The sequence below is a fragment of the Giraffa tippelskirchi genome, chromosome 5 (assembly GCF_054371585.1).
Source record: "Giraffa tippelskirchi isolate mGirTip1 chromosome 5, T2T-mGirTip1v1.2.pri, whole genome shotgun sequence".
Taxonomy (NCBI): domain Eukaryota; kingdom Metazoa; phylum Chordata; class Mammalia; order Artiodactyla; family Giraffidae; genus Giraffa; species Giraffa tippelskirchi.
In genome coordinates this window covers 173136783-173149717 of record NC_137279.1, presented here as the reverse complement: position 1 = coordinate 173149717, position 12935 = coordinate 173136783, and the positions used below count along the sequence as shown (strand labels likewise).

The 12935-nt window shown below is 40.7% G+C and overlaps 1 protein-coding gene and 1 long non-coding RNA gene across 3 annotated transcripts in view; both read left to right on the top strand.

Annotated features, from left to right (window-relative positions):
- The first annotated feature begins 1525 nt into the window (after window positions 1-1525).
- CMPK1 (cytidine/uridine monophosphate kinase 1) overlaps window positions 1526-12935 on the top strand; it is a 35446-nt gene continuing 24036 nt past the window's right edge. For both annotated transcript variants that reach the window (XM_081492835.1, XM_081492834.1), the window contains exon 1: window positions 1526-1841. In XM_081492835.1, coding sequence (XP_081348961.1) covers window positions 1671-1841 — 171 coding nt within the window. In that variant the 5' untranslated portion in view covers window positions 1526-1670. The remainder of the gene's footprint in view (window positions 1842-12935) is intronic.
- Window positions 2052-8520, top strand: LOC145507058 (uncharacterized). The gene is made up of 2 exons (XR_014054529.1): window positions 2052-2194; window positions 6793-8520. It is a non-coding gene; the product is annotated as an uncharacterized LOC145507058 (long non-coding RNA).

Below are 12935 nucleotides of genomic sequence, written 5' to 3'. Positions count from 1 at the left end.
TCTATTTCATACCTTTTCTCTCCTCAGATATCCTAGTCCCTTCCCCTTCCCCTCAGGTAATATTGCCCTTTCATTACGAGAAAAAGAAAGTTATCAGACAGGAACCCTTCCTACCTTCAAATCTTCCTGCAACTCTACTCTTCTTGTTATTTCTGTTACAAATGAACATCTTCCTCTCTAGGACTTTTAAGTCATCTAAGGTCCTCCAGGTGTCTTAGATGTGTCCAAGTCCTTTGGACTTGCTCATCTGAGTTTTCTTCTCAAGGGGTTACCTCTCTTCCTTTCTTTCAAATCATTCCTAGGCCCTTAAGCATGAGCTTGAGTATAGCATTGACCAGTAGAACTTTTTGTAATGACAGGGTTGGTATGTATGCTGTTCAATACAATTTCCACTAAACGCATGTGATTACTGAGCTGTTAAAATGTTGTTATTATAACTGAAGAACTGAATTTTTAATTATTTTTAAGGTAATTAATTTAAATAGCCATATGTGGCTAAGGGCTACCATATTAGACAGCATGGCTTCTATGGCCCATCCTAAATAAACTTTGTCTTGACCTTTATTTTCTCTATTATTTTCATTTACTCATCTCCTATCCACTCCATTTTCAATCAGGCTTCAAATTAGATATAATGTATGATTTGCTTTGGGCAGAAATCTTTGTAAGTCTCCCTGTTGCCAAATGCAGTTTTATCTGTACTCGTTTGTGTTTAACAGAATGTTGACTACTACACCACCACAATCCCACCCCAAACACTCTTTTTACTGGAACAACGTATTCTCCTGGTTTTCCTCTTACCTTTCTGGCTCTGCCTTCTTGGGTTCCTCCTCCTCTCACCAACATTTAAAGGTCTATTCACTAAGACTCATTCACTGAACTCTTTTTCTAAAATTTTTCCTAATGCAAGGGGCAGGGAAATGGAGTTATAGTTAGAAGGACTTCCCACTGCAATTAGAATATAATCCGAACTCCTTTCCTTAACCAAAGGGCCTGACTGACCTGTCATCAGCCAAACTCTTCCACCTTTCATTCCCTCCCTCGTTTCACACAGCGCTGATCTTATGGGCCTTTCAACTGCTCTCACAGTTGAAAGTTTTAGGGGTTTTGCAAAAACTTGCCTTTTTTCTCTTTGTGGGACACTCTGTCTCAGTGTTTGCCTAGCTTTGCTCTTTCCTATGCTTACGTCTTGGCTTGTACGTCACCTCTTCAGAAGTCTGACTACCATAGCCAAATTACATTTATCCTTATTATACCTCCGTTTGGTTCCTTCAAAGCCGATATTGCTAATCGTATTTATTTATTCGTGTTGATTTGTTCAGGTCGGCTGCCTACCCTCTGGAATTTAAACTTGCGAGCAGATACAATGGGTCGTGCTCTCCCGTAGGCCACGTCCCAGGCGCCAGCACAGGTCCTACACCAGCAGGCTCAACACCCGCGGACAGAGCGAATGAATGAGCCCTCAGAGAGGCGGGGAGGACTCGGGCGCGGCCAACGAAAGAGCAGCGGAAGCCCCGCCCCTTCCGGCCGCAGCGCGGGCGCTTCGGCAGCCACGGCGGCGGGGCCGCGGCGGGCGCCGGCTCGGCCCGCCCCCTTCTCCGCGCCCCGCCCCGCGCCAACGCCGGCCCGGCTGCTGTCAGCTCCTTCAGCGTCCGATCCAGCCGCGGTGCATGCTTAGCCTCTGCGGCCGCCGGCTGCTGCACGTCCTAGGCCTTCGCTTTCCGCTGCTGACCGGCCGGCCACTTTTCCTCTTCCCGCATCGCTTCATGAAGCCGCAGGTCGTGTTCGTTCTCGGCGGTCCCGGCGCCGGCAAGGGGACCCAGTGCGCCCGCATCGTTGAGGTGAGGTCCGGACAGCCAGCAGGCTCCCTGGGCTTGACCGGACACCAGGCTGGCCCATCCCGCCGCGCGCGGCTGTCCGCGCCCCCCGCCCCGGAACCGCGGACTACGAGTCCCGGCGGCCGATGCATCGCGGACTTGGCGGTGGTCGAGGGTCCACCGGCGCGCTGCATGTCGGGACTGGTAGTCCACGTCCGCCCGCCCCGGGGGCGCACAGAAACGAAGGGAATCGCTTGGGGTTGCTTTGTTTCTGCACGTCTCTTCCCTTACATTTTGGGGGCCAAGTTCGTCTCGAGAGTGGGTTGGGAGAGGGATCCCTGGAGGGTCCGCTTCCGTGGACCCCGAGCGCGTAGAAGGTCAGTGTACCACTGGTTGTGGGGCGGGTGGAGGCGGCGGCTGCGTCGATTTGGGTTAGAGGCCGGGGTGTGCCCACAGCTGCCTCAGGAGAGACCGGGTTTTTCAGCCCTCCCCTTCCCGCAGGCCCTCTGAACTCTAAACAGGTAGCTAAACTGGTCTTTACTCTAGAAAGGAGCCCCGGGCGACAGGACTTTAGGTGTTCTGGGATCTGCTGATTGCTCTTTCTGAACTCTTCATGGTTAGTACCAGCCCTAAGGCCCAACCCGCTTTCGTGAGGTTGGAAAAGCGTGGAGTATGAGATGAAACTTCAACCTCTGGCCCGGCTGCCAACTCACGCCTAGTCCGTGGCCAGGTCACTTCCTCTCTCTGAGTCTCCGCTGTCCCCGCTACAAGAGTAGAGGCTGTGCACACAGATTTAAACTCAATATGAAATGCCTCCCAACTCTAAAAATGGTGTTATTCTCCCCCTCGCCCCCAAAGTGTGATAAGGTTACCGGTTCGATTCCGTTAAACAATTTTCTAATAGATACGTGATTAGCTGCAGTGTGAGTGAAAGACTTCCTGGAGAATCCGGGGAATGTTTGGGAGAGGAGAAGATGAGATATTTAGAAACAGAAGAGGGGGCCAGTCGTGCTGTAAAACACCAGAGAATTCTTGTGAAACTCAGTGACCAAAAAGATTTTGACCCAGAACCTCTGAAGTTATTCCCTCCTCTGTTCCAGGATATGGCTTTTATTCAATTCGGTTCAGTTACTCAGTGGTGTCCGACTCTTTGCGACTCCACGGACTGCAGCACCCCGGGCTTCCCTGTCCATCACCAACTCCCCTAGCTTGCTCAAACTCATGGCTTTTATTAGCTTTGGGATTTTACTCCTCTCTCAGGTTCATACAGCCCACTCCTGTACTATATTTTATTCTCTCAAGAGCATCCAGAAATAGTTGCATGGTAACATAAATATCTTCATTATGTGTTTTATAGTTGTATTGATAATTGTTGATCAGTTGTAGGAATACAAGTGGAACTAAATCAACGAAGAAATAGATAAAAATTTTCTGCTTATTTTTGTTGGTTCTTCTCACTTTTGAAAAGACATGACAATTTATTTCAAGTTTTTGTTGTATGTATGAAATAACTCACATGTAAATGGCATGATGGGGAAGGAAAAAAGACTTTATTTTTGTTTGTTTTTGTTTTAATTTTTACTGGAGTATAGTTGATTTACAGTGTTGTGACAGTTTCAGGTGTAGAGCAAAGTGAATCAGTTTTACATGAAGGACTGATGCTGAAGCTAAAACTCCGATACTTTGGCCACCTGATGTGAAGAATCGACTCATTGGAAAAGACCCTGATGTTGGGAAAGATAGGAGGCAGGAAAAGGGGACGACAGAGGATGAGATGGTTAGATGGCATCACCGACATGATGGTCATGAGTTTGAGTAGGCTCCGGGAATTGGTGATGGACAGGGAAGCCTGGCGTGCTGCTGTCTATGGGGTCGCAAAGAGTCGGACACGACTGAGCAACTGAACTGATACATATCTCCACCTACTTAAAGATTCTTTTCCCATACAGGTCATCACAGAGTATTGAGTAGAGTTTCCTGTAGTATACAGTGGGTCCCTGTTGGTTATCTGTTCTATATACTTTAGTGTATAGCTTAGTTGCTCAGTCGTGTCCGACTCTTTGGGACCCCATGGACTGTAGCCCACCAGGCTCCTCTGTCCATGGGGATTCTCCAAGCAAGAATACTGGAGTGGGTTGCCATGCCCTCCTCCAGGGGATCTTCCCAACCCAGGTCTCCCACATTGGAGACTGATTCTTTACTGTCTGAGCCACCAGGGAAGCCCAAGAATACTGGAGTGGGTAGCCCTTCTCCAAGGAATCTTCCTGAACCAGGAATCAAACCAGGGTCTTCTGCATTGTAAGTGAATTCTTTACCAGCTGAGCTACCAGGGAAGCATTCTATAAACAGTAGTGTGTGTATGTCAATCCTAATATCTCAATTTATCCGTCCCCCATTCCCTTCCCCATTGGTAAGTTTGTTTTCTGTATCTGTGACTCTGTTTTGTACCAAATGTTTTAGATTCCACATGTAAGTGATATCATATGATTCTTGTTTTTCTCAGACTTACTTCACTCAAACAATATCTAGGTCCATACATGTTGTGGCAAATGGCCCTGTTTCGTTCTTTATTATGGCAGAGTAGTACTGCATTGTATATATGTATCGCATCTTCTTTATCCATTCCTCTGTCTGTGAATCGTTAGGTTACTTCCATATCCTGGTGATTGTAAATAGTGCTGCAATGAACGTTGAGGTGCATATGTTTCTGAATCATGGTTCTCTCCAGATATGCCCAGGAGTGGGATTGCTGGATCATATTGTAGCTTTATTTTTAGTGTTTTAAGGAGCTTCCATCCTGTTCTCCATAGTGGCTGTACCAGATTACATTTCACCAACAATGAAGGAGGATTCCCTTTTCTCCACACCATCTCCAGCAATTATTGTTTGTAGATTTATTGATGGTGGCCATTCTGACTGGTGTGAGATGATACCTCATTGTAGCTTTGATTTACATTTCTCTAATAACTTGTGATGATGTAGTGATGCCTTTTAGCCATCTGATGTTTTCTTTGGAGAAATGTCTGTGTAGATCTTCTACCCATTTTTTGATTGGAATTTTTGGATTTTTTTGATATTGAGCTGCATGAGCTATTTGTATATTTATGAGATTTAATCCCTCGTTACTTCGTTTGCAAATATTTTCTCGAATTCTAAGGAGCCATTTACTAGAATCAAACAAATGTAGGTTCAGACCATAACCCTAACTACTCCATTTACTATCACTTTAGTCCCAGAGAAATTGTTACTTTTAGCTTGGTCCCTCTGTGAAAAGGGAGAAATAATACCTATCTGGTATGGCATTCGTGAATATAAAATGAGATAAAATATCTGGTATATGTAGATACAAATAATTTTTTCCCTCTATTTTAGAGTTCCTGTTCTTAATTTATGAGATTGGTTATTTTTACTTTGAAGTACACTGTAGTATTACTTTTTTTTTGTAGTGTTACTTTTAAAAATTGGTTTATGACTAATGTATTTGAAAGCATTTAAGTATTTTGTCTCTGAATCATGATGTGACTTTAAGTGTCCACACCCAAACTAATGATACCCATATTACTCCACTGGATTAAACATTATCTCTACATTCTGTAACTAGTATTTATTCTTTACTCTGTCCGATAATGGCCGGCAAGATTTTAAACCTGTTAAGAATTATAAGATTCTCATGATGAAATATGTTCCATACTATCCTATTCTTTAAAATTTCAACAATTATATGAATTTAAACTCTTTTAAACTGCTACCTTTTATTCCGAATAGTTTATAATTCAGTAATTGCTGTCTTCTAGCAGATTAAACAATGGAATGTCTGTGGTCAGTCAAGTCAGAGGTTTTTTGTTTTTGTTTTTTCTTTTGTGAGTCTCTTGCATTTTGACTCAATGCTTTATTATACAGGCAAATGTAAGTTGAATTCCAAACGATGTAATTTTTGGAACTAATTATTTTTCTATGGGGAAAAAGTTATATAATAAAGGTTGAATTTCCCAACTATCATGCCATTGCTAATTCAGCTCATACGGTACCTGAAATGTGGCTGAAATAGAATTATTCCTTTGGGAAAATTAAATTAATTTCCAACTCAGGCCACCAGAAGTACTTCTTTGGTCCCTGGCCACAGGACCTGAGACTGGCTGGCTGTTTAATGTCCTGGGACTTTGGAATTGTGGTTGTGTCACAGAGGGAAGCTGTTGCTTGTTAGTTGTTGTTCTGTTTTTCTGGTTGTTTTTCTGGCTGTGAATTCTACCTGTGCTGCTTGCTCTCCCAGACCTTGAGGAAGAAAAGGCAAATCTGATACAGTATCTTCTGAAAGTGTTGTGAACTGGGAAGGAAAGATTGGAAGGAGGCTTTGAGGTTGAATTTTGCCCATTTATTTGAACTGATCTTTTTCAGTTTTATTTTATAACTAATTGTTTTAAGTCTGTTTTCTCATCCTCAATTTGTTTATGAAGATTAGCCATTTCCTAAATCAGTGCAATCAAGACTCAGGTTCTCAGAGTGGAGTTATTATTATTGTGGTTAAAGGGGACAACAGAGGATGAGATGCTTGGATAGCATCACTGACTCAATAGACCTGAGTTTGAGCAAACTCCGGAAGATGGTGAAGCACAGGGAAGCCTGGTGTGTTGCAGTCCATGGGGTCACAAAGAGTGGGACATGACTTAAAGACTGAACAACAACAACAACAAAAACTTGATGTTAGGATACCATGTTATTTTTTAGTTTTTTAAATTAAGCTTTGTTTGTATTGTTTTGGCCCAAGAAAAATCATGATGCCAAACCTAAACTTGTCCGAAAACAGTAACCACAATTTTGCATCTGTTAGCTGAGTTGTTTAATTCTACTCTATTTAAAGATGGTGAACATTTTGCTTAAATGAACAAATTATGCTAAAGCTTATATTCATGCCGAATTCCTCTTTGAAGCACCCCAAAAGCATTTTTATCATCTTCTGTGTTGTAATTTCCTCCAGGACCTGTATGCTGCTGCTGCTGCTGCTAAGTCGCTTCAGTCGTGTCCGACTCTGTGCGACCCCATAGACGGCAGCCCACCAGGCTCCCCCGTCCCTGGGATTCTCCAGACAAGAACACTGGAGTGGGTTGCCATTTCCTTCTCCAGTGTACGAAAGTGAAAAGTGAAAGCGAAGTCGCTCAGTCATGTCTGACACTCAGCGACCCTATGGACTGCAGCCTACCAGGCTCCTCCGTCCATGGGATTTTCCAGGCAAGAGTACTGGAGTGGGTTACCGTTTCCTTCTCCGGGACCTGTATGAGTAGTTTATATTTTGTATTCTACCTGCTGATCAGTTCAGTCGCTCAGTCGTGTCCGACTCTGTGTGACCCCATGGACTGCAGCACGCCAGGCCTCCCTGTCCATCACCAACTCCCAGAGTTTACTCAAACTCATGTCCATTGAGTCGGTGATGCCAATCCAACCGTCTCATCCTCTGTCGTCCACTTCTCTTCCTGCCTTCAATCTTTCTCAGCATCAGGGTCTTTTCCAGTGAGTCAGTTCTTTACATCAGGTGGCCAAAGTATTGGAGCTTCAGCTTCAACATCAATCCTACCAATGAATATTCAAGGTTGATTTCCAGGATTGACTGGTTTAATCTCCATGCTTTCCAGGGGACTCTCAAGAGTCTTTTCCAACACCACAGTTCAAAAGCATCAATTCTTCGATGCTCAGCTTTCCTTATGGTCCAACGTCTCACATCCATATGTGACTACTGGAAAAACCATAGCTTTGACTATATGAACTTTTGTTGGCAAAGTAATGTGTCTGCTTTTTAATATGCTGTCTAGGTTTGTCATAGCTTTTCTTCCAAGGAGCAAGTGTCTTTTTAATTTCGTGGCTGCAGTCACCATCTGCAGTGATTTTGGAGCCCAAGAAAATAAAGTCTGTCACTGTTTCCATTGTTTCCTGCTGTACTTAGAAAGTTTTGGGTGATACTGACTTTAAGTATGCATTATAGAAATCAGAAACTCGATTTTATTTATCTTTTTGTCTCTAGTGTTGAACGTTGTGCCTGGTACATAATAGGCACAATGCCTGGAACACTTAGTAAGTGTTCTTTGAATTAACAGTTATATAGCACACTAGTTTGTCTTGAGGATGTAAAAAAATTTTAAATTCTGTCCCCAGGGGGCGCCCAAGTAGCAGTGCTTCCAATTTCAGGACCATAAGTGTTTGATTGAAACCTCTGTCTTTCTCTGATTTCTCATGTAACACTTCAGTTTATTCTCAGTGAGTAAATGGTATAGTTGTAAAAGTCTGATGAGCATTGTAAAATTTTCAAACTCCTGATTACAAATCCCTAAAGTGAACTATCACTCATTAAAGAAACTAGGAAGATCCACTGGACAACTAGATTTTAAGTTTGTTTATTTAAAGTAAAGTTTAAATCATCTCTAAAAAGAGAGTCCATAGAATCCTCAGCTCTCCCAGAGCACTATCGTCTCATTAAAGGTAACTGTCATGTGGAGTTTTTGTTTTCCTTAAGAATTTGGAGGAGGGAGAGTATGTTCAGATTATTTACTGTTATTGCTTTTGAAAACTTGATTTTTTTTCTTTCCATTTTAAGTTACAATTGTAATACATAGTTGTTGGTGACTCTAACCCTGAGGTCACCAGTATTAACTGTCTGGTATTAATTCTTTCTCAGTATTTTTATAAATAAAAGTGCATATGTTTACCTTTTTTACCTCCAAGTGGGATTATTCTATTTTTTATGGAATGTATCATGGCTCTCCTCTCAGGTCTCCACACATAGACTTAACTCATTTTTATTAGTAGCTACAGAATAGTCCATAATACGGATGTTACCATAGCATAGTTGTACCATTTCCCCCCTATTGCTAGACATTTAGCATACTTTTCAGAAATTATTTTGCTGTTGCAAACAGTGCTTCAGTAAACTTCCTTGTAAATATAATATTGCATATGGATGCTTTTATTTTTGCAAGCAAAATTCCTAAAAGTAGGATTGCTAAGTCAGAAGATAAATGCATTTTTAATTTTAATTGATAATAGTTTGATTATCTTTCAAAAACACTATACTTAATTACATTTCTACAGTGGTGTATGATTTTTTTTTTTTACTAGCACTGGATAGTTATCAGTCATTTTAAGTTTTGCACATTTGTTAATCTCTTCCTTGGAGTTTTCCTGAATAACTCATTTTTTCCCAAGAAGTCCATTAAGGTGAAAGGCATAATTAAACTTAAAAAAAATTTCCCTGTACTTGTAATTTATTCAGAAAACAGTCTTTGAGAGCTGGGCCCTATGATAGTTGCTAAGGTGAATAAGGCATGGACCCTGCTGTCAAAAGTTTACAATGAGCTGGGAGATATGGAAGTTAAACAGTGACTACTACAGGAAAAGAGTGGTAAATCCTATGATGGAAATAAACCAAATAGACCGTTTAGATAAGGGACATTTAAATTACAGCTCATTTGGTCAGAGAAAGCTTCCTGGGGGGCAGTGAATATGTATGAGCTGACTTTTGAAGGACAGTAGGAAAGAAGCAGCCAAGAGATGTGTTGTAATGGAGAACACTTAAAGCAGAGTTACCCTTACACACAGGAGTTGGAGCTTTCAATTCTGAGAAAAGCCTAAGGAGAGTAAACTGATGCAAGTGAGACTGACCCAGAAAACACTTCCTAAACGCAAACTATTTGCTCTGTGTTGGGAGATACTAACCTCTAGGGGCTCTTAATTTAGAGTGAAGATAGACACATACTTAATATAATTTCATGAGAAAAGATATGAAAGATTTTTGCAAATATTAAAGTTTAACAAATTGTTTTAAAATTGTTTATTGGGAGTTCCCTGGTGACCTAGTGGTTAGGATTCTGGACTTTTCACTGCTGTAGCCTGGGTTCAGTCTCTGGCCAGGGAACTGAGATCCCTTAAGCCATGCAGTGTGGCCAAAAACAAATGAAAAACTGTTTATCTTTTAGTTTTGCCTCCCTAACTAGATTGTAATGTCTTCAAGAATAGGGACCCTGTTTTTTGCTCTTGCTCATTCTACTGCATGGTGTTTAAAAAGCCTACTTATTCTTCAATTCTTAGTGTAATACAGAGATTCCCAAACATTTACAGTTCATAGTGTCCTCTGTGTCTCTGTACTTTTTTTCACAAACACCTTGGTTCAAAATAAATGTATTTATTAAGTAATTATATTTATTTATTGATTAATTATATTTATCCAGTAATTAGATCCAAACAATGCTCAAGTATTTTCTAACAATCTAGTAGCTGTTTAAAGAAAAAGTACATACAAGCTAAAAGGTAAAAGTAGCAGCTTTATTTCACTCTCATATAACCCAATCACTTACTAATGGAATGTAAATGCCTGTTGGGCACTGCCCAGTTTCTCATACCTTGGAATCAGATTGGCCACTTTCATCCTCATTTCCCTTTCCACTTTAATTTTCATGTGGTACTTATTTTTATTATAGCAACTGCCCACCAAAAAGTCAGCATCACAAAGGTGTGTCTTCAAAAAGAATGTGCATGATCTAAAGTTGAAATCATGAGCTACCCTGAGCTAATAGTTCACATGATATCTAATAGATGTTCAGTATTGCTCTATTTCCCTTAAAAATGTAAATCCAGGGCACTCTTGTGAATTCGCTACAGTGCTCCAGGGCACTTTGGCATACAGTTTGGGAACCATGAGCTGAAAGTGACTTCCTCAGTGAAACTGGCCCTCACATTTTTAGACTAGGTCAGATTTCTCAATTATGTGTTCTATCAGTTGTAATTCTTTTGTTCTTTATGATAGTTACCAGTTTTTAATTATGTTGTCCTTTATAACATTTATCAGTTTGCAGACCACCTTTACTTTTATGATTATTGGATTGTCTCCTCCATTAGACCATAAGCTCCATAAGGGTGAGAGCTTTTGTGATACTAATCTACTCTATAGGGTGATTATGAGGATTAACCAAGAAAATCCATGTAGTAAAATGTCTGGCACAGTGCCTACTTTGTATTAGTCACTTCTTATAATGTGGGCATCTCTCTCCTTTCCTATTCTGTGCTTGCCTATCCATAGTCAGTGAAGGAAATGTCTTGAGCAGTGTAAGTAGCTACACTTTGGTTGGCATTCTTAGTTGTTAGACTGAAGAAAAATGGATTTGAAAGGACATGAACAAATGTCAAACTGTCATACCTAGTGTATTGTCTACTAGGCCATATGTAGAGTTCAGACTCGAGAGTTAGACTGTCTAGGTATGAATCTGTATCATAACACATGCCATGTGTGAGATCTTCTTAGCAAAGGTTTAGTTTCTGTGCCTCAATTTCCTCATCTGTAAAATGGGAATAATAATAATAATATATTCTATTTACCTCAGAATGGTGTTGTGAGGAGTATATGGGCTAATGTATATAAAGTACTTAGAGCAGTGCCTGTACATGATAAGTCCTTTATAAATATTATGTTTATTATTATCATCATTATTTTACTTTTCCTGTGTTAATTTTACCTGCTCTTCTGCCACCCCTACTACCTCAACCTTCTTTTGCGTTGCTTAAGATTTTTTTCCCTTGTGATTTATTCCTTCCTACTTTGGAAGCTATACAATCTCTTTTTAGTGGTTACACTAGAAATTTTAAGCACACATATTATTTAACTTAAGTCTAATATTAATATTTTTACTCTTCTGTAAACAATATACCTTAGGACACTTGACTCTATTTTCTATCTTATTCTGTTTTCTTTTTTTTTTTAGGATTTTAATTCTATATTGACTTTTTTTTAATCCCTACAAATGACCTGTTAATGTTTTATAACAAATGTTTGTTTGCAATAATATGCATAATTATAATAATAATAAATTGTTATAATAAAAAATATATACCACTGTCTTTATTAACCATTTATTTTTGCACCTCAGATCTTCTCTCTGAGATCATTTTCTTTCTTGAAGTATATCCTTTAGAAGTTTCTTTAATCAGTATAGGCTTGTGGTTAGGAAATTTTGCTGTTTTCTCTGCATGGTAGGTTCTTTTTTCCTAGGTCAAGCACCAAGGGTATCATGGTTCAGAGGTCCTGACTTTATGTGGAGCTCATTGATCCGACTTCTAATCCTACTTAGGCCTCAGTCTTTGTCTTTTCTCCCTTCTTTGTGGCCTGTTAAATCCTAGGCTCCAGCCACTTGTGACTTGGGGATGGGGACATCCCCAGGGCAGCCACAAATCCAGCACTCTCATTCGTCTGGACTTGTGCTTTCTTGATTTATATGAAGTTGAATTAGTCTTTTAATTTTTGGCCAGCTCAGTCATGCTTTGAAAGGTAATAATAATAAAATTATATATTAATAACTACATGAGTGTGCTGTGCTCGGAGGGATTTTGAATGAATATTCCAGCCCCATCAAAATTAGACACCTCTACCTAAGTCTGCCCTAGCTCAGAACACCTCTTTAGTTCTGGTTCTTCACCATATCCTTACTCCCACTGAAATCTACTTCATTTACATCCTTCGGGTTAATGTTTTTAGTGACAGTAGTCGATTAAACACCACATTCTAGTTAAGATGCTAATAGGAGAGGACTGCAATCTGAAAGCTCTCCGAAAGTCACATAGGAGTACAGTATTTTTCTTTTTTTTTAGGATTATAGTATTTTTAACAGTGTCCTTCTGAATTGAAATTCAGAGCATTTCAGAGAAACCTCTCTTGTAGTGAGACTTTTAGACCAGATAAGAGAGAAAGGGTGGAAGCAGGGGTTATTGTTCAGTCTCTAGGTCATGTCCTACTCTTTGCAACCCCATGGGCTGCAGCACACTAGGCTTCCCTGTCCTTCACTGTCTCCCTGAGTTCGCCCAAACTCACATCCATTGAGTCAGTGATGTCATCCAGCCATCTCGTCCTCTGTCACCCCCTTCTCCTCTTGCCCTCAGTCTTTCCCAGCATCAGGGTCTTTTCCAATGAGCTGACCCTTTGCGTCAAGTGGCCAGAGTATTAGAGCTTCAGCTTCGGCATCAGTATTTCCAGTGAATACTCAGGGTTGATTTCCTTTAAGAATCACTAGTTTGATCTTCTTGCAGTCTAACGGACTCTCAAGAGTCTTCTCCAACACTGCAGTTCGAAAGTATCATTTCTTCAGC